This window comes from Anomalospiza imberbis, chromosome 9 (assembly GCF_031753505.1).
Source record: "Anomalospiza imberbis isolate Cuckoo-Finch-1a 21T00152 chromosome 9, ASM3175350v1, whole genome shotgun sequence".
NCBI lineage: Eukaryota > Metazoa > Chordata > Aves > Passeriformes > Viduidae > Anomalospiza > Anomalospiza imberbis.
This window is the reverse complement of record NC_089689.1, coordinates 2016662-2041662: the sequence shown is the minus strand read 5'-3', so window position 1 is coordinate 2041662 and position 25001 is coordinate 2016662. Positions and strand designations below refer to the sequence as shown.

At 49.4% G+C, this 25001-nt stretch overlaps 1 protein-coding gene across 2 annotated transcripts in view; it reads left to right on the top strand.

Annotated features, from left to right (window-relative positions):
• PRRX1 (paired related homeobox 1) overlaps positions 1-23003 on the top strand; it is a 38079-nt gene extending 15076 nt beyond the window's left edge. For both annotated transcript variants that reach the window (XM_068199275.1, XM_068199276.1), the window contains exons 2-4: positions 16183-16358; positions 17581-17762; positions 21920-23003. In XM_068199275.1, the coding sequence (XP_068055376.1) occupies positions 16183-16358; positions 17581-17762; positions 21920-22058 (497 nt within the window). In that variant the 3' untranslated portion in view covers positions 22059-23003. The remainder of the gene's footprint in view (positions 1-16182; positions 16359-17580; positions 17763-21919) is intronic.
• The last annotated feature ends 1998 nt before the right edge of the window (positions 23004-25001 follow it).

Genomic DNA, 25001 nt, shown 5'->3' with positions numbered 1-25001 from the left:
GTGCCATCTACTGGCCCGAGCCCACAAGAAGGTCTGTGGCAGAATGGAACACGGATGGCCGGGGTGGGGTGGCCAATGTCCCCGCAGGAGCGGGGGCTGCATTCCCTCCCTGCAGGGCACACAGGTGCAGTTGGTGCTGCACTCCCCATCGTCTGCATCTCGGCTTTCTCCACGATTAATAGTTAAAAACACCAAAATCTGGAGCTTGGTCTGCTCAGTCAGCTCTTCCAGTTCTGGTCTTACCAGGAAGGTGAGGGGGGGGTTACATGGAGGTGGAAATGGTGGGAGTGCTGCTCCTGCCACTGTGCACCTCCAGGGATGCCCACCTGGGCTGAGCTCTGCTGGCATTTTCCTTTGTTTTGTTAGAGCAGCAGTGTGAGACTCTGGGTTCTTGTGTCTTGTAAAAGCTTGAGCTCACCCAACTGCTTGGTCTTTTCTGCTGACATTAATAATCCTCTTTCCTTTTACCGAGCCACCAGGTTTTCAAAAAACTAACAGGAGCTGAATTACCTTCACGATTTCTGTTCAAATGGTCAAAACGTGGTTGAAATTGGCCAATTCCTCAAAAACTGCCGTGAGATCAGAGGCAAAGAGCGCGTTGCATTGTGAGCATTTCCTCTGGCAAACCAGTTGAAACCAGCTGGGAAAGCTGGGCTGCCCTTCTGAAGGCACCTCGAGGGATTTGGGACTTGAGGGTTCAGTCTGCTCTCCGAACACCCAGCTCCTGTGGGAGGCTGCTGTGAGCTCTGCCCCATGGCTTCTTCTCCATCACTGCCTCTCTCCTGCTTGCCTCACATTCCAGGCTGGCTTTGCTGTGCCGGTGGCCGGGCCAGCCCCGTGTGGCACGTCCACGTCCCTGAGGAGGGGATGTCCTCTCTGTTGTGGCTGCTTCAAAGGGCCGAGGCCCGTCCTCGACTCGCTTCGCTCCAGCGTGGCAAGCTGGGCTTTGAGCAAGGCACAGCCGGCCTTGAGCTCAGCCAGCACAGGGAGCAGGGAGGAAGGGAAGCCAGGAGAGAGGAACAGATCTTTGATCGGGTTTTCCAGCAGCTTTTCCCTCTTTTTTTGATTTTGCAGTTTAAGGGCAAGACGCACGGCAGGAGATGGCGCAGGAGCAGCATCTCTGCTCTAGGAAACAGGAGGCATTTCCCCTCCTCTAATCCCTTTGGTTACTACCAGTAGCAACTTCTAAAGTGTTTGGGTTTCAAGCCCTTGACATTTATTTCCTCTGATGACTTGAGAGAAGTCAAAGCCATTTCTGTGTGAAAACTGGAAGCACGGGGAGTAGGTGAAAGTGAGACAGGCTGCTCCCAGTAACCAGGGCTGCCCACTGGGACAGGACACCCCAAAGCTGTCTGGGCAGTTGCAGGGATTTGGTGTTGTTTTGGGGCAGCCTGGCCCATTTCAGCCAGTGCTGGTGGAGCTGTGGGGCAGATCTGTGATGAGGGTGGCCATGGGCACCCTTCTCAGTGGGCATGGCTCTGGAGGAGTGCAGCAGCAGGGCTCCTGAGGCAGGCACTGAGGATGGAGCACCTGATTTTGGCCGTAGGCTGGCAGGTAACCAGGAAAGGGTATAACCCATGCCCAGGACTGAGGGGTTTGGTGTTTTATCACCTCTGTGCCCAGGTGGTAGTTTCCATAAAACTGCCAGAACAACTGAGAAACAAATGCCTGACCAACAGAAGAGGTCTGTGGGAAAAAGCTGTTGTATCACAGCCTGGGCTCAGCGAGCAAGAGGACTTAAAGTCAGCTGTGCATAAATGATAATCTTTGGGAGTACTTCAGCTCCCCTGAGCAGAGTCCTGTTAGCCAGAACCAAATGTAATACTTGTTTTAGTAACTCATCCATCCTTCATCGGGGATGAGTTTTCCAGCTTAAAAGGAGATTTTCATCTCCAGCTCCTGTAATGCTTCTAATGCTGGGACCTGATTTGGTTGAAATGCAACTGGGGTTTACTTTGCGTGGGGACTTGGGGTTTTCTTCCTGTTGGTTTTGATTCAGGAAAGTGTCTCTGTTCATCAGGGGGCACTTAAACTATCTGCTGAGTAAAAGCAGAGTGTGAGCTGGGAGTGGTCGGTGCATCCGACCCAGCTGTGAGCTGGGCAGGATCCGTGGCAGCGGATGACAGCGGTTTGATGCGCTCCTTCCCGTCAGAGGTTGGGAAATACAACAGGATTCCGGGACACTCATTTGATGATGTTGGCTTGGGAGAGTAAATTTAAAAGGCCTTTTTTTCCCCCTAGAGGACTCCAGGGTCTGCCTTCCTGGCTCTGCCCTGTAGAAATTGCCATCTGACTTGTGGACCGGGAAATGGCTGAGATTTTCCTGGGTGTTGTCTCAAGCTGGGCGTCTCAGCCTTTAGTTCTGTGCCTGACTGGGAGTGGCTAGAGCAACACCTGGCTCTGCAGGAGGATTTAGCTGACACACTTCAGCTTTTAAAACAAAACAACTGACTAATGACAGGCCATTGCTGCCGGGATGCCAGCTTTTGCCTGGTTCACTAAACAGAGTGCCCAGAGCCTTTATGGGAAGACTGTCACTTACTACCTGAATGTACCATGCCAGCACAGCCAGAGCAAAGCCCACTCTCAGCGTTGCTGTGACTCCTTGAAGGATCGTGGCTTTTAATTATCTATTTTATTTTTATTTTAGGCTTCAGATTCTGGGGTCGTGTTGAAACCTGGGATGAAAAAAGCACAACTCTGTCAGTGCGTGTACGGCGGAAGGATGAGACTCAGCCAGCTTTAAGGTTAAGAAAGAGCAGAGAATGCAGCGAGAGAAGGCACAGCCAGTCTGGAGCCTGTGTCGATGCTGATCTCCAGCGGGGGCAGTAGCACAGTTCTGGGAGGATCCAGCTTAGGATGCGTGAATATTTAGGTTGGTCCTGCTCTGGCTGCTCCTGCTGTGCATGAACAACTCTTGAGTGGCACAGCCATGGCAAAGCTTTCCCCTCTCCCCAGCCCAGTAAAGACTCACAGACACACTGAATTTGAAGCCAGGTGACAATTGCTGGCCTTGCAGGAGCAGGGGTTAACTGGTGCAGTCTGGGTTTTACAGGTGCTGGAGTGGGCAGGCTGCGTGCCACGGGCTGCAGCTGCCTGCACAAAGGACTTGTTTTCCCATTTCTTCTCTGTTGGTGCTGCACAAGTCCTGTGGATGGCTAAATCTCCTTCCAGGACAAGGTAGACAAAGGGTATCTGCCCAATAAACCCCTGTCTCTGTAGGTCTGGGGAATGAAACAGAAAAGCTTTTGCCAAGCAGACGGATGGGAATGTTTTACAGCTCACCGAGCAGGCTTCAGGTTTGTGGCAGGAAAACATAGCTCAGGCTGACCTTTCTGGAGCCCCCTTTGAGAGCTGGGGTGGAGACTGTTTCTGGACTGCGAGAACCCCTGTCACTTTTTCCAGGTTAACTAAAGATAGCCCTGGTGCAGTGCAGGCAGCCAGCGATGGCCTTTCCCTTCCCCAGGCGTGCTCTCTCTCCTGCGTGCACTCCGCGTGGACACGGCATTCATCCCGAGCAAACACCAGCAGGGATTCCCAGCTCTGAGCTCTCCTTTTCTAGAGCCTGAGTGGAAAAAAGCTTGAGGGCCTGAGGAGTTTAGTGGCAGAGCTCTTTCCTCCTCCCAGGGAGGTGGGAATAATCCAGGGACAGGGAATGGAGGCTGCCTTTTGTCCTGGCTTGTGGCCGAGTTGTGCTGGATCAGGAGGTGATGGAGCTCCCAAACCTCCACGCTGTTGACCTTAGTCTTTCCCAGCTGACCATCCAGCCTGGAAGAATGGGATGCTTCCCTCATATTCCTCTTTAAGTTAATGAGTTGTGGGGCAAATGAGCTCGGGGTGTCTTTGCAGCTTGCTTAGAGCTTAGCAGCCACTGGCTTAGCAAGGCCCTTGCAGAAACCAGCTCGCTGTGTCCTAAGCCCTGTGGCTGAGCTTGGTAGCGAGATGGAGAGTTGAGGAGAGGGGTATGACCAGTCCCAAACCAGGCAGCAGCCTCCTGAGAAGGGGCAGGAAGTGCTGAATTCCCAATCCCCCCGCTGAACCGGCAGCTCGTGCCGAGCATTGTCGCCGAGTGCGTTTGCAGCGTTTTATGGGGAATAATCTGTTGTCATCAAAGCCCATGGCAAATTCCGTACTTTCTGCAGCTGATGCTAAATAGGTCTTTTGAAGGTTGTAATTTCTCGTTTAACCGATGCCAGTTGCGAATACTTTGTGTTGAGGAATAACCCCTTAGTGCCAAATAAAATACAGTGGAAGTCTGTGGCGTGTTTTTCAGCGTATTGTTAGTTACAGCCCTCCTGACAGAGCACATTCTATGCTGAAGATAAATGCTTGGGAGTCTCTTGCCAATTTATATCCGAAAGGGCTTTTCTTGGATGTCCTCCTCTCTGTGGAAAAATGCTTTTCTGTTTTTCCAGCAAACATTTAATGAGCTGTGCTTAAAAGAAAAAGAGGGCCTATTTCAGGACCAGCCCGGCGTGCTTTAGTTCTCTCCCAGCTGGTTTGGGGTTCTTTGGGTGCTCTGATCTTTGTTACACCATGCTGCGTGGCAGTGGGCTTTGTGTAGCAATTTGCATCTTTCAGGACCTGCGTGGGGGATGTTTCAGTGCACCCAGCACCACACTGGAGTGTCCCTTGTGCCTGGGATGGAAGGACATTTGCAGCTGACCTGTAGCAGAAAACCCAGGCTCTGTCCAGGATGCTGATGGATTCCCATGAAAGAATTGAATTCAGTCTGTGACTCCAGGGCAGCCTGGAAAGTTGGTGTGAGTGGGCTGGGCTGTGGGGCCACTTGGAGGACGTGCCCACAGGCACCTGGGCTAGTGGTGACCCATGTCCAGGAGCCTCTGGTTGCTCACAGCTGCTCACTGGTTCCAGCTCAGCATGTCCAGTGCCTGGCTGGGCCCTGGGGCTGGCCAGAGAGGGCGTTCAGCTGGCCATACCTGGTCCCCTCTTCTGGGAGATGTGTGGAGCGCTGCATGAGGAAGAGGCAGAGGGAGAAAGCCACCTCTACAGGGAACCACCTGCACACTTGCTCATGGGACCAGAGAGGTTGGTGGAGATTTTCTAAGTGAAGTTGAAGGCTCTTGAAGTTTCTGTGAGCAGCCAGGAGCAGCTGAGCTTTCTTTCCTAGGGATGAGGTGGTTTCAGAAGTCCCCTTGAGGGGTGCTGCAGTGAAGCAGACAGAAAGCCAATCCCATGGATGCTTCTGTCTAAATCTGTCTGAATCCCAGGTGTGGGGTCAGTAGGTCAGCGAGGCTGAGGGAGGGTCTGCAGTGCAGCAGTGGGGTGATCTGAGGCTCTGTGCCCTGCTAGCACTGGCACTGGCTGGGAAATGGGGCTGCAGGACTCACCAACAGACTAGCTATCACCTGTGTGTGCAGCTGAAGTGAAACAGCTGCTCCGTGTACCTTTATACCGCACACTGAAAGTGGTTTCATTACTTGCTGTTATTTTATTTTCTGTGCTGTGGAGGTCAACAGCGTGAATGTAATGCCAGTGCATCCCACTTGGGATTTATTTGGAGGTGATTTGGTTTTTGTCTGCACCCCTCTAAGCAGTCCACCTCTACTCCCGGGCCATATGGAATTTTCATGTGCTTTTTGACCTACACTAGCCCTGGCACACGTTCCTCTAGCTTGCTTTGAGGACCTCTGAGGATGGAGAAATCTGTGTAACTCACACTAATCACCCCTGCAGTCTTGAATCTGGTGGAAGGTAATTTGCTTATTTCAGGGCAGCTTTGATGTGGATGAGTTTAAATCTGCACTTCCATACAGTGTTGAATGTGGCCCTGAGGCTAGGCTCTCTCTAAATATTCTCAAACATTGTTTTTCCAGTGAAAAACATCACCTAACTCCCAAAGGTTTTTCTGAGTACTATTTTGATTATTTGGGGAACATTTTTTCCTACATTTCCATTGCAAATCATATTCACATATCAGTGTTTCTTGGCTTAAAAATACTTTATACCCGATTTACTTTATTTTTACTTTAGTTGTTAGCAAAAAATATTTAATGAAATAATAAATTATTTTGCCAGAGGGTTGATAAAGAAAATCTAAGATTTCATCCTGCGCGTGTGGAGAAATCTGTTTAAAAACTTCTCATTGAACATAATGGCATTTCTGGACATGAGTAACACTGGGAAGTTTGAAAAAATGCCCATGCTAACAGGCTGGGGGACAGGAATTTGCTGTATTTGACAGGCTGGATGTGAGAAGGATGCAGCACTGCAAATTCGGCGGCGCAGCCTTGCCAACGTGTCTAGACAGCCCATCTCTATGAGGGAGAGAAAAGCTTATTTCTTGGAGCTGCTCCAGTGAGACCAGACCACTTCTGGTCTCCTTTATCCATGGAGACTTTCATCCAGGCTTGGGGTTTGTGCTGAGCTGGCTCAGCCCTGGTGGCTGATGATCCATGTGAACTGATTTCGGCGAGCTGTTCAACCTTTTGTTGGTCTTGAGATGCTCCTGGGTAGGTGAGGATATGGCTGGTCTGGCAGTGGATGTGATTCATTAGTTAGAGCCCTTTAAAAGGCTTAAATTGTGTTAATTTTTTTTTGCTAGAGCAGCAGCAGCTGTCTGCTAACCCTGCACCAGAACAAAAGCAGGGTTTTGTGGCCAAGATATCCCACGTTTCTGCACAGGACCCCTAAATTGTCCAATCCTCCAGGTAAAGTATCTAACATTTTAGGCAGATTAAGGGCAGGAATAAACAGATATCCTATAATATATTCATCACCTGGAGGCAAAAATTATTACTCTATATGAAGGATTGTCATTTCCAACATATCCCTTGTGGGCCTCAATTCACGGGAACTCTCATAATCATTATTTTGCCTCCTCTGCTGGGAGTTGTGCTTTTCAAACTGCAGTGAACTCTGGAAAGACAGGGCTTTCCATTCTTCAGCTTTCTGATTTCAGATTTCTGGATGATTGTTCCACTCTGGCAAGGAACCATTTAAAATACATTCCAAAATATTCATCATTCCAGCAGGCTAAGAAACATAAGATGTAGCAATTTATTAGCTAATGTGAAATGCATCCACCGTCCAGAAGAGGCAGAGGATGGAGGAGGTTCTGAGCCTGGTTTCCCTTTGCATCCTGCAGAGCTGGGGTGTGGAGCATCCTGGAGCCCATGGTCTGTCCCATCTGCCTTCCTGTTTTGCTGGATGTCCCTGTGTCCAACAGAAATCTCCCAGACACCAGCAGCAGCCTCCTTGTCCCTTCTCCTTAGAAGAGCAGGTTTTCACTGTGGACCTGGGAAGGAGAAAGTTGTTCTAAAATGGCCCTACGTGCTCTGATCCCTTTGCCTCTTGCAGCGACTGTTAAGGTCCTTTATCCCCCAGCCAAGGACTGTGCTCCTGGTCAGGATGCTCAGCCCTTGCAAAAGGCAGGTGGGCTGGATGCTGAGAGCCAGGCTCAAGTTATGTTATTTCTGGACCTTGGATGCCATCGTTTTTCCAGTTGTGATCAAGAGGGACCCATAAAATCCATTAGCAGTAAAAAAATGGATTTCTAAGTGAAGCTTTGCAGCGGCTCCAGTCCAGTTTGCTCGGGAAGGGGTGGTGGTGGTCCAATTTCCTTGAAACACATTTGTTCTTGGATGCTAATGAAAGGGGAGCACAGCTTTTGGAGAGCTCGTTGCCGTGTTCTCGCCGCCGGTCGCGCCTCCCCTGCTCCCGGCCCGTGGCGCCCTGTGGTCCTGGCACAGCCATTCTGTGCCATGCAGTTTTGCAGTCCTGGATATTCCAGGAATACACAGATGAAATATCCATTGGGAGCAGTGTTCCTGCCTACCAGAGGAGCCAGCTGGCGTGTGCATCCCACTGGTCATCGTCAGTCTGTTTGTGTAGGTCCCACATAGCAAAACACCCATCCAAGTGAATTTCCAGATCCAGTCGGGATGGCTGTTGGATAATGGCACTTCTCAGCAGCACAGTGGGCACCTGGACGAGCAGAGACAAGGAGCCACTCAGCTTGAGTCAGTCTTTCTCCCTGAGAGGAGCTTGCTGGGGAGTGTTTGCAAGACTCTTGTGGCTGCCACAGCATTTGGAAATGAGCCAGCTGGAATGCCAAATGGTTCATCAGCAAGGGATATGTGGACTGGAAACCCCCCCCCTCCCAAAGCAGCTCTTTTCTGTCTTCACAAAAACCCTTTCTTTTTTCTTCCCTCGCCTTCCTTTTTATTTTTGCACTAGTCAGCTTGTTGCAAAAATATCTGATTTTCCTTAGTTGAAAGCTTTTTTAGCTGAAGTTCATGAGGATTTTTTGGCTACTTTTTCTAAATGTGAGAATAAATTTATTAAAAGCAGAGTTGCCCGGAGTTCAGGTGCCAGATCTTCACTTCACAGCTTCCACCTGTTCATGATTCATGGCAAGCTATAGGTCTGGGGGGGTCACTTCTGTACATAAAGAGAAGGGGACACTAGGAAAATCCAGCGAGGAGCAGGTGGAAATAATGCCATGTGGCTTTTGCATAAGGTGTAACCCCACGGAGCTCCCTCCAGGGGGATAGGAGTGTGGAAAATAGATTTGTAACCTGTCCTAATTGCAGGGTTGCTTGTTGCCACTGTCTTTGAGGCAGCTTGTGGGGTACATCCAGGTGGATGCGGATATTGGCCTTCCTGACACTTCAGTCTGCTCCTGCATGGAAAGGGTTAATTGGTCCAGCTAACAGCGGTGGTGGCACTGGAGGACACTCTGAGCTGATGTGCTGGTTTGGAGCACACCACGTGTGCGTGAAACGGAGCAGTGTCCCACAGCTTGGCTTTTCAAGTCTGTGGAGAAGGGAAGGGAAAGGGTGCTGGACAGGAAAGGAGAAATTTTTATTAAGGTTTTTTTTCCTGGAATGAAGTGGGGCAGGGAGGGGATCAAGAACGTGGAGAGGCATCTTTGGGAGTAAGAAGATAGCGATGGAGCAGGGCGGAGGTTGGGAAGTTTGATCGGTGCTGAATCAATGCCATTCCTGAGATGAAACACAGGACACATGGCACAGGAAGGGGAGCTGATGGGGAGAGGTGTTGGAAGCCAAACCCCTGACCTTGCGAGGCCGTGAGTTCACACACGTTCAAGCACTGATCCAGATCTGAAACTGATGCCTCAGGTTTTAGCTTTTATATTTTTCACAATCTGTACTGCTTTAGTGTGTGGTTCTGGGCTTTGTATTATGGGATGGTGAGCTCTCTTCACAGAGCAGGGAGACAAAACAGTTCCTGCCCCAGCTGGGGACCAAGGACAAATGATCCAGATCTCAGGCCCAAGAGCACAAACAACGTGGGCTGGAGAGAGAAAAACAAGCAGGATGGGACTTCATGGGCTGGAGCTGTAACTGGACAATTAACTCCAATATGCAAATGGAGCAGAACTGATCAAAGTGAGAGCCCCTGTGACCTGGTGTCCATTTTTTGTGACCATTTGGGTTACTTGGGTGCAGCCCTGGCTGGGCTCTTGTGCTGCCCAAGGTGGATCTATTGAGGCCTCCTAATAAATCCCTGCTTTATTCTTTATTCCAGCCTCTGTTCTAGGTCAGCCTTCAGAAGGCATCAAAACCAGGAGTGAGGAGGCTGTGGAGGCCGAGAGGCTCTCGGGAAGCTCTGGAGGTCACGCTGGCACCGTGGCAGCTCAGTGCTGTGCTGGGACATTCGGGGTGTGACACTTTGGGGTGTGGTGGTGGGGTTTGGCCGGCGCGGCTCTGCGAGTGCATTTCTGCTCCTCTGTCGTGGTTCCAGTGTCTCTGCAGCGTGGGGCTGATCTGAAGGGGGACATGGGGGAACTCAACCCCCTTGGATCCCGTCCCCTCCCGAGCCTGGTGAATCCGCACTGCTGGATCTCCGCCACGGCCTGGTGGTTTGGTCTCTTTGTCAGTTACAAAGTGCAGTCTCACAGAACATGATTTGCCGCTGGCAGGCTTTTAAATGTATGTGTTTGCTTTTGATTATGTCTGTTGTTTTTTGGGGGTTTTCTTAAAATTAATTTTCCAAGGATCAATGTGGTAATGCATATAAAAATTACAATATGTAAAACAAAGTATAAAAGCATACAAGGAATTCCAAACACATAACATACTGTGCCTTGGAGCTTACGAGATCCATACAGTGCTTATTGTATTATGGGAACACTCTGACCCCAAGACCCGTCGGAAAGGCTTGTTAGAAGAGCAGGACTAAGCTGTGTGCCTTATGAGCTGTAGGATGCCCAGAAGGAAAACTCTAGTGAATATAAAAGCAGAACTATTGCAGGAGAACTCAGAATGGTCTGTGGGATGTAGGGGGACTTTCCATGGCTTTGTACCAATTTCTGAGGAGGATATAAACTTCTGCTCCCGCAAATGTTGTTCTCCCAATAATTAACACTTAATGTTCATTAAGTCTTTCCAGGGAGGCTCTCTGGATTTCCATGGGATAATGATTAGTCTTTTTTTTCCCCCCAAATATAATTTCTCTGTCAGCTCCAGCAAGTGGGAACATTGAAATAGTTAGGGAGAGCTCACATCTTAGCTGCTGTAACTGCCCATGTGCTCTACAGGTTGCCACCAGATGAGAGGCAGAGCACCAGAGCCGAAACCACCCTGAAAAGGAGTTCTGGCTTACTTTTGCCTTAGGATAGGACTCTTGGCTTCTCGTGCTGCCCTGACTGTGGATCAGGAGCAGGGCAGGTTGGGATTTTGATGGGACCGTATCCCTGCAGACCAGAACACGGGGAAAGCCTCTGCACTCATGTCCCCAGTGCCTGGTAAGTTTGGGTGAAGACTGTTTGCATGCTGGAAACCCTTTCCAGGAGCTTGGAGGTATCTGTAGACTCTCCACCTGGAAAGTGACAACCCCAAGACCTCATTCCAGGGGCCAAGAGTCACTGACTGTGCAGTGCCTCGAATCCCACCTGGGAATATCTCCTTTGGCCACAGTGCAGGTGGGAGCTCCCTCTGCTCAGGCCACTGTCCTGAGGGAGGACAGCCTGGCAGGCAGAGCCAAGTGCAACAGGGTGGTGCCTTGAGAGGCTACCTAGAACAGAGGCTAGACAGTGTTAAAGGAATAAAATAGGGATTTATTAAAAAGGCCTTAAAAGGATAGAGGGCTCTCCCTGCTATCCGCGCAGCAGCTGTTCACAGCTCTGTAATGATCTGTAATTGTTCGTGTGCAGGCAGCTAAAAATCACCCTGATAAGTCCCACATTGCAGACACTTCAGAGAGGAGCTGCTGTAGCCCCACAGGTAACACTGAAAATATTCATGTTTTTCTGTTTAATGTTAAAACTCAGGTTTGGTATGAAAAATTCAGTGTCGCCTTTCTGAAGCTTTGTGCTCATGCAGAGAACAACTTCTTATTTATGTGCAAAACTTGAACCTGACTGCGAGATAATCACAAGAGATGGCTTTTAAAGGAAATAGAGCATCTGTTTCTTTGTTGCATTTTTTTTCTATGTTCCTGATGCTTGTAACAAGACTGGTACTTTGGATACTTGAACTTTCTGTGTAATTTAAATAATTTAAACATTAAGATAGTGCAGAAATAAAAACCAAACAGCAGCGGTTAGGAAAAAAGCTCAGCTAGTGTTGTGTAATGAGAGGAAAATGATAGTTTAAAAAATCTCTATAGTCTGACCTGTAGTCAGAATAAAAACCTGCTGTTATCACTGTTGTACAGCTGGGCTCGGTATCGCTGCTGTACTGAAGTACATGACTTAATAGGCATCTCCTACCTTAACATATTTACTTTTATTTAAGTGTTATCTTCATGCCAGATTGCCTACATTTGTGATAGCTGCTGTGGGGTCCTTGCACCTTCTCTGTGTAGCATTTGTGTGCGCCGAAGTTAAACTTCATTTCCATTCAGAAATACTTTTCTTGTGTGCAGAAATACGCACGAGCTGGAGTTCATTCTCTCCTGGGAGATTTCAGAAAGAAATACTTCAGGCAGCTCTGGGCATGAAATCTTATCCATTTTTGTCCCCCTGCCCCTCTTCTGCCCCTGCTCACATCTGGCAAAGACAATGGATGCTGCTGCTGGACAACGGAGCCCTCGGGAGGAGCGGGGTGGAAAATCGAGTGAGCCTTGTCTCAAATCAGTGGGGCTTTGTCACCGTGTGGGTTTTGTGTGTTCCCATTCCTCTGCTTGGAGCCTTGTTTTTGCTTCGATTAAACATTTTGGGTCTGGGTTTTGGTTTTGGATATTTTATGATGCCAGTTGACAAAGCTGCCCTGCACGCAAAGTGTTGCAATGTTTTGGAGGGATGTCACGAATCGAAAGCAAAGCAGAGCGTGGGTAAAACTGGACTGGGAGTGTGTGATGGGCTATAAACTGGATGGCTGATGTTGGGGAGAGGAGCCTGCCCAGAGCTGGGGGAACACCCAGAAATATTTCTATTCAAGCTTCATGAAATTTAAGTTTAAACCAAATAAAAAACCCTGTTTTATTCCCTACTATTCTCCCTTTTCCTTTCTTTCTCCACCAATCTGAATAAAACTTTCTCGTTCACTTGCTTGCAGTATTTTTTTTTTTTTGTATTTTAAGAGTTTTGAGTTGTTGCCTTTTTAATTTATACTTTATTATTTTTTTCACTGTGAAATCATTTGTCTTGCTTGTTCTCAAATCTGTGCTCAAATGTTAGCTTCTTATTTTGAAGGCTGTAATTAGAGTGTGATTCCTTATTTTCTTCCTGGAATCCTTTCTCAGTTTACAGTTTCTATAACTGGTGTGACAAATCTTTGCTGCCTTACCATACATTATACTGTGGTTAAGTGTCTCTGTCCCTCCCTTAATTAAATCCAATGGTTTACTTTCGATTCGGATCCAATGAATGAACTATAATAGCTGGTTCTGCACTTAATAGAACTGGTCAAAACTTTTCCAAACTGCCCACACAATGTAAATCCCATCTGGAAATTAGCTTTTGTTCTGACCTGGAATGAATGCAAATATGCACAAGCATTCCTGTAAACTGGAAATCTAAAATATGTTGTGGTTGTAAGTATTGATGAAAAAAATACCAATCTTGAAACTCCTACATAGGCATTTAGTTCTAAACTCTGATCTGGTTTTTTAAAATGTAATTTAATTTAATTTAATTTTTGTTTTGTTTTGTTTTTTTTTTTAATTTGTTGTGTTTTTTTTTAATTTTCAATGTGGCATCCCAAGAGGAGCTGCCTGCTGGTGCCCCAGCGATAGTTACAGGCACTGGGACAGACACTGTGCAGTGAGGAGAATAGATTGCAGTGTCTGCAAGTGTGGATCTGCCTCGCTGCAAGAGGAAAAAAGAATAGGATGTTTCATGCTGAATCATTTAGGAGCACTTGAAAATGCTTTGGTGCGTTTGTGTATGACACCAGGACCTGCATGTTATGGGGAAAGGTAGAAATAACACAGGAAAGTGCAAATGTGGAAACAGGAAGCGTGGTCCCAGCATGGAAGGTTGGGATTTGGCAATGAAATTCCCAGATTTTCCAGCATTGGGTTCCTGAGAGGAGAATGCACGTTTCGACCTCTCTGCGAGGCACATTGGCAAGCTGCTCAGCTTTTGAGAATGCTGTGTGTAATAAAATTTTTCTGATTAAAAGAACGTTGATGAAAGACTTCTGACCTACCTAAAAAGCTTTAGAGCTGTTTCCCTCTCCTCTCCGTTTCTGCTGACTCCAGTCACTCATGCTGTCAACAGTGTTTAGGAATACCATTTTTCAGTGTTCAGGGTTGTTTCCTGATAAAGAAATGATGGCAGAGAAGAAGAAACACCGTGCTGACATGCTGGAGGCAGCCGGGGAGCGCTGTGAGCAAGATGACATGGGCAGGCAGGCTGGGTTTAGCTGTGTGCAGTCCCTCCTTAGCAGCACATGGCAAGACACAAGGACTGACCAGCCCCGTGCTACTCTGGATTAATATCCTGTTGTTATTGTTTTTTCCCCTGCTACCCACATCGCTCCTGTAGACATTTGGATCTCGCGCCGTTCCAGAGGTGCGGCGACAGGAGATCCCAAAATTCCAGAGCTCCCTGTCGCAGGTCGTGCTTTGCTGTCGCCTCCGTGCAGCTCTGTCCTGGAAAAAGGGGGTGACTGACATCCCTGCTCCGTGGCAGCCCAGGCTGGGGTGCTTTACCCAGCCATGAGTCACCCAGCACGGACACTTTCCGGCCCCCAGCCCGGCTATTTTTGGGCTCAGTAATTACGAGGTGAGCTTGAATCACCGGCGTCTCGCTTTACGCCGGGAGGAAACCAGGCAAATTGTGCTAACGTGCTTGGCAGGGGGAATTCTTGTTCTCCGGTGTTCTACAGACTTTGGCCCTTCTTCTTGCTCCCCAGAGGGATGTGCTCACCCTTCCTCATGTGTAGCTGTCACGCAGGACCCAGTAAGGGCCAGACTCGTGTTCCCTCCAGCCGGGTGTTGTGTTCTGGACAGAAATGATGCTTCAGAGGCCTGGATGGGATTCTGAAGGGGTCCCAAAGGCTTTGATTCATTTGTTCATATGCTCTGCATAGCCAGGGTTTAGATTAGAAAACAGCATGAAGTGGGTAACTCCAAAGGAGGCCGTGTTGTCTTTGGGCTCTCCAGCAGCTGGTCTTGCAGTGTTTGTGGCATTTGGAGGGACGTTTGTGCCCTGAGGCTCTGTTTACTGTGCTGTGTGGTGCACAGCAGCACAGCTATGTCGAAACTCGCCAGCAGAGCCAGGGGGAAATAGCTGACCCCTTTTGAGAAGGGTTTGGTGATGAGTCAAGAGAGGGACATACAGGGGTTTTCTCCTTCTTTAGAAGGGATGGACCCTGTGGCAGCATTAAACCCCCCAGCAGGGAGAAATGTGTGCGGGGCGTTCTGCACAAGCAGCAGTTCAATCTCATCCCTCTGCTCCACTGCTTTGCTTCCCGTCAGCTGAGCTGATAGATTCACCTGTAGCCCTGCTTTACTTCATTCCTACGTGCCTTTGTTTCCCTTGCGCATTCCTGCCTCTGCCAGTCCCTTCCCAGCTCAGCTTTACGACTCAGCATTCCTGTTAAAAACCGGTCTCCAAACACTTCCTTTCAGAAATGGGAAAGCCAAGGGTGTGTTTTTGCACCCAGGAATCCCCAGGCTGGAAAGGAGCCTTCATCAGGATCATCAGGCTGTTGGAGGAGGATTAGGGATGGAGGCACTGTAAACCTGGAGGAATTTGAAAACCGTGCTTTAATTTAAGAGGAATGTCCTTTTGTTCTCAAATGGATGGGCCTTGCTCCAAAGGTGTTCAGGTGCAGTAACTGGTACCAGATGGGCTGTGAAAAGCAACACAAACAGGTGGTGAGGACAACAACTGCAGACTTTCATTTCCTCATCAGCCGGTGCCTTACATACCCCCTGGAGAAGAGGGGCATAAGGGGAGCTGTCATATTTGCACATGGCAAAAGGAGTGACTGCTTAGGGGTTGTTCTCCATCTGTACATAGCAGGTCAAGCCCTGGCACTCTCAGTGGTGACACTGTCACCTGGGCCAAGGTGTGCAGTGATGAACTTAGAATATGATTCACTAGCTTGTGCATTTTTATGGATTCAGGGATCAATGCACTTTAATGCTGACATGAATATTGGCTCAGGTCCCCCCAGGGTAATGTGGATTTTTTGGTGGCACCCCACACATACTGGCACGATGCAGATGTGTTGATTATTTCTGAGTAAATGCAAACCAGGTACAAAAGAGTATGTGCTCTTATGGGTGGTTGTTCAACGCCTTGCTGGGCTCGGCAAGGCAAGGAGGATGCTGCAGAGGGCACAGCTGCTCCTCACTAGCAGCGTCCAAGAGTGTGCTCTTACCCCAGAGAGCTGTGTTATGTCCCAGTCAGAGCAGTCCTTGGAAATTTGAAGCAGTGAGAACAGGGCTTTATGATTCTTTGCCATCAGAAGAGATTTCCGGGATTTTCAGGAATGGAGAGTTGCATTTTGGGCTTTTTTTTTTGTTGCTTTTTAGAGATAAGGAAGCTGAGACCTGGGGTCGCTTAAGAGATCTGGCACAAGTCTTATGCAGTGGAATTAAAAAAATAAATGCTTGGGATCAGTGCACTTTCCACCTCCTCTTCATGTGGGGACTAACACAGTGAGGTTAACATGTGGGGTTAAAACTGTGCAAGCCCCTTCCTAAGCCCTTTCCCTCTTGAAACCATTGAGGTCATTCACCCCGTGGCTGTGGGCTCATGGCTTTCTCACTTTTCACATCCCCAATTGTCTCTCCTAGATGATCAGCTGAACTCAGAAGAGAAGAAGAAAAGAAAGCAGAGGAGGAACAGGACTACCTTCAACAGCAGCCAGCTGCAGGCACTAGAGAGGGTCTTTGAGAGGACACACTACCCCGATGCCTTCGTACGGGAAGACCTTGCACGCAGAGTCAACCTCACTGAAGCCAGAGTTCAGGTAATCCCACGGCTCACACCCAGGCACACCTCGCCTGGGGGACAATCGGGCCACTCCAGCAAGGCAGCAGAAGTCCTTGAGGTCTTGTGAGGCACACAAGGGTCACCAAGCTCCTGGCTCGTGCTGTACTGCAGCACCATGCCTTGAGGGAGACTGCCAGGCGTGACCTGCCACCCCGTTCACCAGCTGCCCGCTCAGGTGCGTCCATGTGGCCGAGATGTTGGATGCTCAGGCTGCTGATGTTACCTTGAGCTCTTAGCTTGCAGGCCTGCACCTTCTGCAGGTCGAAGCAGACCCTGGAACACGGTGTGTTGGACGGCACTGCCAGGCCTTGCTGCCATGGCACAGGACACACCCGTGTCCCTCAGCCAGCCCCTCAGCTGAGGGCTTGATCAGAGCAGGCACCAGGATTATCCCATCCTTAGGGTTCCCAGGGACAACCTGGGAAGCAGCCAGCTGTGAGTTTGCAGGCCCCACGCTGGGCAACTCCCTGAGGGCTCCCCTGACAGCGGGAAACCCTTCTGAAGCAGTTCTTTGTTAGGAAAAGCAGATGCACAGGACTTTTTCAGTCTTCAGCTTCTTGTTTTATTGTTATCTTATCATGACTTCCGCACACTGTCTGCACACAGACCTTGCATGCCGGAAAACAGCACAAAATGGCTAACAATCTCTTGTTACAAGGCATTTTAAGTCTAATCAAAAACTAAGCTACCCAATTCAGGAGTGACACCTAGATTATTTCCCTTTCTAACCCAATAACCGACCCCTAAAGACCCGCAATGCGGATTTTTCCACCCAATTACAAGACACCACCCAAACCCAAGAAGAAAGAGGAAGAAGAAGAGAGAAGAAAGGATCTCGAGACAACACCCTGTATCCTCCATCTTGAACCCATCTATAACATACTAAAAATCCTAAAACCTAAATGTCTCACCCATGTGACATACGACACTACTCTCTACAATCCCTACAATCTATTTCACACTTTCCTGGTTTCTGGTTTACCTTGAGGCTTAGGAGGCCTTCTCCATGAATGAGGGTCAAAGTCAGTGTTTTCCTGGGAGTCCGAGCACCCCAGGGCAGACACGGGGATATTCCCCCTGCCCTGGGTTCCCACAGCCAGCCTTCCCAGAGCCCGCAGGGCACGGTGGCACGGGGATGGAGCGAGCGGCACAGCAGAGCTGTTGTGATGGTTGGTGGCCCTGTGCTGTCCCCCCTGCAGGTGTGGTTCCAGAACCGGAGAGCCAAGTTCCGCCGGAACGAGAGGGCCATGCTGGCCAGCAAGAACGCCTCTCTGCTCAAATCCTACTCAGGGGACGTGACGGCCGTGGAGCAGCCCATAGTACCTCGCCCTGCCCCCAGACCCACCGACTATCTCTCCTGGGGGACCGCCTCGCCCTACAGGTGAGTGAGGGACCCCGCTGGACCATCCCAAAAGCGGCCCTCAGGCAGCTCTGGTGTATCCACAGCTGGAGGATCCAGCAGTCTGACCATCCACTGGTTTTCCTCACCTGTTCCCACCCCATCTCCTTGCCTGTTTTGCAGTGTGGTTCCAGCTCGGTGTCGTTGTGTCTTTCTGGCAGCTTCTTTTCTGGGGGGCTCTCTCTGCAATTCAGGCAATTTCGAAAGAGGTTCAGGTAGAAATACATGGAAACAGAGGGTTTTCTCCAGTGCATCTGGTTTATAGCAAGGAGGAAAGCTTTCCATGGCACACAGATCCAGGAGAGGGAGGTCAGAGCGCTCGGCGAGGCTCAGCCACCACACAGTGGCCAGAAGAGGGAGTTCTGTGGCTGTCCCGTGGCACACTCCCTGCTTGGGATGCCAGGAAGGGCTGGGAGCTCGCTTCATCCCTGTGGAGCAGTGCTCTCAGCACTGGGCTGCTGAGCAGTTTCTTTCTGTTGCTTGAGCACGTGTGTGTGTGAATGTTGCACTGTGGTTTGCCTGCATGAAGGGCCAGGTGACAGACTGGTGCTCAGCGTGCACCTCCTGTGGTCAGTGCTGCTTAAGGGGTGGCAGGAAAGGAGCATGGATGTGGCAAGCCCAGTCTCAGAGGAGCTGGGATGTCCGTGCACATCACAGGCCTCCCTGTCCTCTCTGTGCCATTCCTGGCTCTGCAGGAGCTGGGTGTGGATGCAAGATCCACAGGATGTGTTGGTTTGTGGGGAGCCAGCTGGCTCACAGGCAGTTAAAAATGAGGTTGGTGGGTGTTCTTTAGCACAGTGGCTCTATTGTTGGTCGGGACCATGAAGCCTTTGGCTGGATTTCTTCCTGTTCATCTGGCCTGGTCATTGCCAGCTTCCCACTGCCTTCCAGGAGCCACACCGTGCACAGAACCTCTCTTGCTGGGTCACCTTGACCCTCTTTTTGCTCCAAGCATTGTTTGCACAGTAAGAGCTGCAAACACATGGTCTGGTCTTCCTGCTTGTTCTGTGGGGTCCTCCTCATCCACCCTGTATGTCCACAAGAACAAGTCATAGACCCACCCACTCCTGCTGTGGAAAAGGATGCTTTTGGTGGCCACCAGCTTCATCTTAGAAATGGCCCTTATCCTTTGGATTTTTTCTGAGGACTGCTCTCTGTGAAAATCCCTCTTTTAGGGATTAAGGCTTTCTCCCTGTGCAGTGTTCCTTGGTGTAGCATTCTGGGGAGGTGAGATCAGGGAAGGGGAGCGAGTTCCTTTGCTACCCCAGTGGGAGTGCACTGGTGACTGTACCACATCCCTGCTCAATGCTCATGGCTTATTTCTACCTCTCACACTCCTAAAAAGAGATCCTCCCTCCCGAGCTGATGTTTACACAGGGAGCTTCATAATCACAGCTAGGAGAAGACCCTGCAAAGGTAACTCCCAAGGGCACCCTGGGAAGGGCTGTCTGAGGTCACTTGCAGCACTTGGGATGTGCTAATGAGAGCTGGGGAGAAGGGACAGCCTTAGGGATGGTTTTCCAGCCCCTCAGCTCCAGGCTGTGTCTATCCACGATGCAGAGACACACCTTCCCCTTGTCTTGTCTGCAGCCAAGATGTTTCAGCAAAGGCATTTGCAGCTTCCACACCAAAGCAGGCTGGAGTGGCGCCCTCCCGCTGCCCTGCACTGGCAGAGGAGCACAGCAGCTGCTTTCCACACTGTGGGGTGCACAGGACCCTCAGACACTCCATGCTCCCCAGGGTTTCTGATCCTACTGCTCATCTCTTGGCAATCACATTCATCTGAAAGGGCCGGGCTGTCACAGCCTCATTGAAGCTTTGCAGTGAGGTCATTCAAATATTCAAAGAGTGAAACCCTCCAGCCATGTGGAGTGTTTGCATGGCCCCCTGCCCCCTCCCCATCTTCCCAGCAGTGCTATAGCAGCCTCTGATTAACAGCCACTCCTGGGGAGGGCCCAGAGCAGCGTGGCCAGGGCTGGTTTTACTCTTAGATCTGGGAAAAGTTTTCAATCCGTGTGTTTATTCTCCAAATACATTCAGCCACAGGTCACCCAAAGCTATTTGCAGATCTCTGTCACACAGACAGTCAAGTAGATACTGTGCTTTTTTTTTTTTTTTTGAAGTTGAGAAATGCTTTACTTAGGCATTTTTTAGCATAGGTTCTTAAGAAAACAAGACTGGCAGCCCACACTTCCCACTCCAGCAACCTTTGGCTCCATGGGCCACTGAAAACCTTATTTGAAAGAAGGATTTTAGGCCTCAGAAACACGATGCTCCTCTGTGTTTCATGAAAGCAGACAGCTGAATGGAGGAAGGAGATTTTTCTCTGCCTAAATGGGGTGGAGGGAGGGGGCAGCAGGGTGACTTCAACCCTTATTAGATCCTGGAGAGTCTCTGGAGCAACCCTCAAGCTATTCTGGTGTTTGGACACAGCCTTCTTGTGCACTGCTCCTGCTGGAATAACTTGATGAAAGAAAGCACTTCTAATCCCTGGTTTAGTAGGGATTTCACTTGGCATCAGTAAGTGAAATCATCTTCCCCACACCTCTGGGGAGCTGGGAGTCAGAGGCTCCCAGGAGTTTCAGCCCAGACTTGGCCAGCAACCTGGTTTTGAATGGGGACAGTTTACAGCCCTGACTGAAAACCCCTGCTTTATCTAGTTTGGAGTAGCCTTGAAGGTCTCCAAATTTCTTCCAGCTCAAAAACACGGGAGAGATGCACACTGTGGAAGAAGATGGGCATGGGGGCTTAAGTAGCCACCACCTTTAGACCTTGTGGAGCTTTGCACCCTCCTGCAGGCAGCACCTGGGGGTGAGGAGAGCAACCTGCCCAGCCATGCAGAGGGAATGAGGGGGTGCAGCTGGTTGAGAAGAGCTCCAGAAACACACATCCACGTGTTCTGGAGGCTGGTGAAATGCAGATATTCCCTGCAGACTGAGGATTCACACAGCTCTGGGTGGCAGATAAACTCCTGGGAGGTCAGAAATACCAGCAGCACATTGGGGTGAGCAGGCACAGCTCCAGCCTGGGTCTGTGCAGCAGGTGCCTGAGTCCCTGCAGGGAGAATTGCTGTTGCATTTCCAGTTGTGGAGGTCAGTGCTGGAATGATTTTATTTTTTTTTTTTAAGACAGAAAAAGGAAAAGACAAAAAGGCAGAAAAACCCAACCCATCTTGGTGTTTTGGTCTGTGGATGGAGCAGAGCATTTCCCAGAGCCTCAGCTGTGAGCCACCCGGGCAGGCAGATGGGAAAGGTCAGCACCAGAGCTGAGCTGGCCTCCAGCAGAGCATTTGGGCTTTCCTCCTGAACACTCTGTGTTAAATGAGCACCTCTAGTTCATGTGGTGCTTCTCAGCTGTGGACCCATGTAAAGGAAATGCAGCAGGTCAAATACTTTGCTGGGTTTTGGGGAGTTGGCAAGGGGAGCTGCTTTTCACAGAAACCCACGGGACACATGGATGAAACAAGTTTTCTAGTGGTCTGGAAAGCAGCTTTGCAGATTTTTTGGTAGGATAAGAAAGGAGTTGGAGATCTTTGTTCAGCCTCTGCTGTCAGAAGTGATGTTTTTCGTGAATAAAGTTGCAATTTGAAGGGAGAAAAAGCGGTTTATGTTTTGGGTTTTTTTTCCTTCAACCTTTAGGACATGCTCTTTATAATTAGCTGAAGTTTTGAGGGGGGAAAAAATGTGGAAATTTTCATTCCAAAAAGCTGAAATGAGAAAACATCACAACTGTTGAAATGGGTTTTTCCCAGAGTGTTTCTTTAATGTAACATGTGTTTCAGAAGTGACGTGATTTCACAGGCTGTAAAACCAGCAATTGGTCTCATCAAAAAGACATTGCTTCCAGTGGGAATACTTTTAAGGACAATGGTCTAACTGGCAGGCTGACCTCATTGCAAACCTTTTCTGGGTTAGAAAATAGGAAGTGGAAATTTTTCCTGTTGACTTCAGCCAGCTTTGGTGCTGGGTTAGTGAACAGCAGCGGAAAGATTTACGGGGGTGTTAAATAAAGGGGAGTGGTAATTCCCTGCTGACACCACACCAGGATTACATCCCACAGGTATGGAAAAAACCTGGGTTTAGGCTCTGCTGTGGTTTGGAGGCCACGTCTGACGTGATGTTTCTCTTTCCATCCCTCAGTGCCATGGCCACCTACTCTGCCACGTGTACCAACGCCAGCCCGGCGCAGGGCATGAACATGGCCAACAGTATTGCCAACCTGAGACTGAAGGCAAAGGAATATAGTTTACAGAGGAATCAGGTGCCCACAGTCAATTAACAACTGGGGGCAGCTGCCTTGCAGAAGGAGAAAACACAACAGCACCCGTCCTGCTTCGCAACCTGTCTGTGCTGAAAGAAAAAAAAAAGAAAAAGAGAACAACAACAACAACAAAAAAAAAAATACACAATAAAAGAGAAAAAAAAAGAAAAAAAAAAAAGAAGTAAAAAAAGCCAACCCTCACCCAGAACTGATCACGGGGAGCAAACCGAACCTGTGAGTGATAAGGTTCCTCCTTCCTTTTGGGATAATGCCACCATTTTTTTTTTTTTCTTGTTATCGTCGGGTTTATTGCTTCTGCTCAATATACTACGAGCTTCTTCAGTAAAGGACAGTCTCACCCTTGCTGGTTTCCATTTTTGTATGGGACTGCAAAAAGAATCCTCTGCCAGTCTCAGCCCACGGACGAGCCCCACCACCAGCACGCTGAGGTACAAGGCTTGCTCATCTCCCCGCTGCCCCAGCTCACCCTAGGAGAAGAATTTGTTTGGTCACCAATTTCCATGGTATCCACCTGACCCTCATCCCTCCAGTCCCTTGTGCCACAGAGGCAGCACATTCCTATCAGTCTGCCAGAAGCCCCTTTAATGCAGCGAGATGGATTCCTGCTGTCCGAGTTGCCTGGAAAACCTCCTTGGGCTCTGCAGAGCTCCATTGTTTTGCTCAGTACTCCCGGCACTGCTGCCTCAAGAAGCCAAAGAAGAGAGCAAAGCCAACGTGGGTGTGTGAGCAGGGGGAGTGGTGTAGCAGGGGGATCTCTCTGCAGTGCCAAGAACAGGACTGTCAGGACACTCCTTTTTATGCCTTACAGTTTGTGCCACAGGGAAAGGCGTTGTCCAGATGCATTTGTTTTATATATACTGTATATATTTATATATATAAGATAATACATGCAAGCTTGGTTGGTGTTTTTTATTAAACAAAATAAAACCCATTGAAAACGTTCGGGATGTTTGTGCTGCATCCAGGTGGAGCTGTGCATTGAAATTCCAGCCACAGCCTCTCTCAGCCTTGGCAGAGCTCTTCCCTGCAGCCTTGGGCAGCTCTGGGAAAGGCAGCTCATGTCCTCCCATGAGAAACCCCAAAGAAGAGGTGCTGGAGGGAGCCACGCTCCTCTTTGCAGGTTTTCCCCATGGGCAGCTGCACAGAACACAACAAGGATCTCCTCTGCAGCCAGACTGGTTCATGTGGCTTTTGGGAACATGAAGGGATATCCCCAGGGAAAGTCTCTCTGGGCAGAAGTGATGTCTCAGCAGGGAGTATCCCACCAAAGATCCCTTAACACTGCTCTGTAAGGCTTGTTCTATAACCTTAACCATTTCCCCTACCTGCTGTCCTCCCTCTGGGCTCTGGAGACATAATTAGGACCTAATTAATTTATCTCCATGAAGAGTAGAGGAGATGCAGCCCAAAAGGCATTTCTTCCACACAAACATCCTGAGGAAATGAGGATCTTTCTCACTGCTGGTGATGCCCGTCTCTCCCATCTGGGGGAGGAGGGGGTTGATTTATGACAAACAGCACTTGTGTCCAAACTGAGATGGACAATGCCATGGAATAGCCCCGAAGGCAGCAGAGCTACCCCATGGTCCAGGCTGCACCATCAGGGAAGGAGAATGAAGCTGAGCCATGAGAAATTCTTCTGGTAGAGTGGCTTAGATCTCCAGCCTGGTGTTTGCTGCAGGCACACAGGGCATATGTAGATGTCTGACAGCGGGCTTTGATAGTCTTAAACAGCATGTTGCAGGAAATGAGGAATAAATCTCTTTAAAGTGTAGGTGAAAATTAAACTGGCAGAGGATGAGTGGAAATCCAGCCAAAATATTTGAGCTAGCACAAGGAAAAAAGCCCCGAATCCAAACTGGAGTAAGTTGTGCCTGTGATTGTATGCATTGCTGCTGGATTTTTTTTCTCCCCCTCCCTGTATGGCTATTTTTGAGGGAAAAAACCTAATTGTGATCAGGACAAAAAGCTGAAAGTCACAGGCAGAACACCAGGGAAAGGGAGGCAGGGCGAGTACTGTGCTTTAAGAAATCCATCGTGTTCTGTTTGATCCCATTTTCTTGGCCACCTGCAGTCTGGAGAACCTCACATGTATAAACCAAAATATTTCTATCCTGCACAGTGCAGGTCCTGCTCCTAGAGCCAAGTGATCATGTTGGAAATCTCAGGCTGCACTTAGAAACTCACTCCTGCTTCCTGTGCCTACACAAACACACAAATTATTGAAGAATGTGGTCAGAAAGGACCCAGTGCCTTTGAGTAACACCACTCAAAGGCTGAACTGGTTGTTGAGTACCTTAAGCTGGTGCTCTCCACTCCCCTTGCCTCGCTGCCCTCCTCCAGAGCCCCCCACCATCCCAGCAGTGCCAGCAGCCTGGGTGAATTCCCCTGTGCTGGCCTGAGAGCTCACCCTGGAGTTTCAGCTCTTTCCTTCAGCATCCCTCAGCATTTGGCTTTCCCCAAGTCCTTGCTCAGCTTTTCTGCAGTAGAAAAACCACCTTGAGCAGCTTTTGTTGTTGTCTGTGTAGGGACACCCCTTTGTGAGGTTATGAAGGGGCAGTTCAGGGAGCACGAAGCTCCTGGTGCCTCGTCACCCAGCCATGGACTGAGATCTCCATCTCCACACTGTGATGGTCACAAATGCCAGTGCAAGCCCTTATTCAGCCTCCTCCCTTTATCTGAGTTCTCTGGCAGGGGGCTGCTCCTGCAGGGAGGCTGTGGGAGCTTCTGCACCTCCACTTTGAGCTGGGTCTTGCCTTGGGTCGGGCTGCTTGGTCAGGGGTGCCACCACAGCTGACTGGGTATCAGTCAGTTCAGATAAAACCTTTCCATCCCCTTTGGTGACCCAATATTGCTTTGTTTACATGGATTTACTAACCAGAGTCCAGCTGCATGAACAGACAGCTTCTGGTGTTTGTTTCTTAATTGCTGATGACCTCA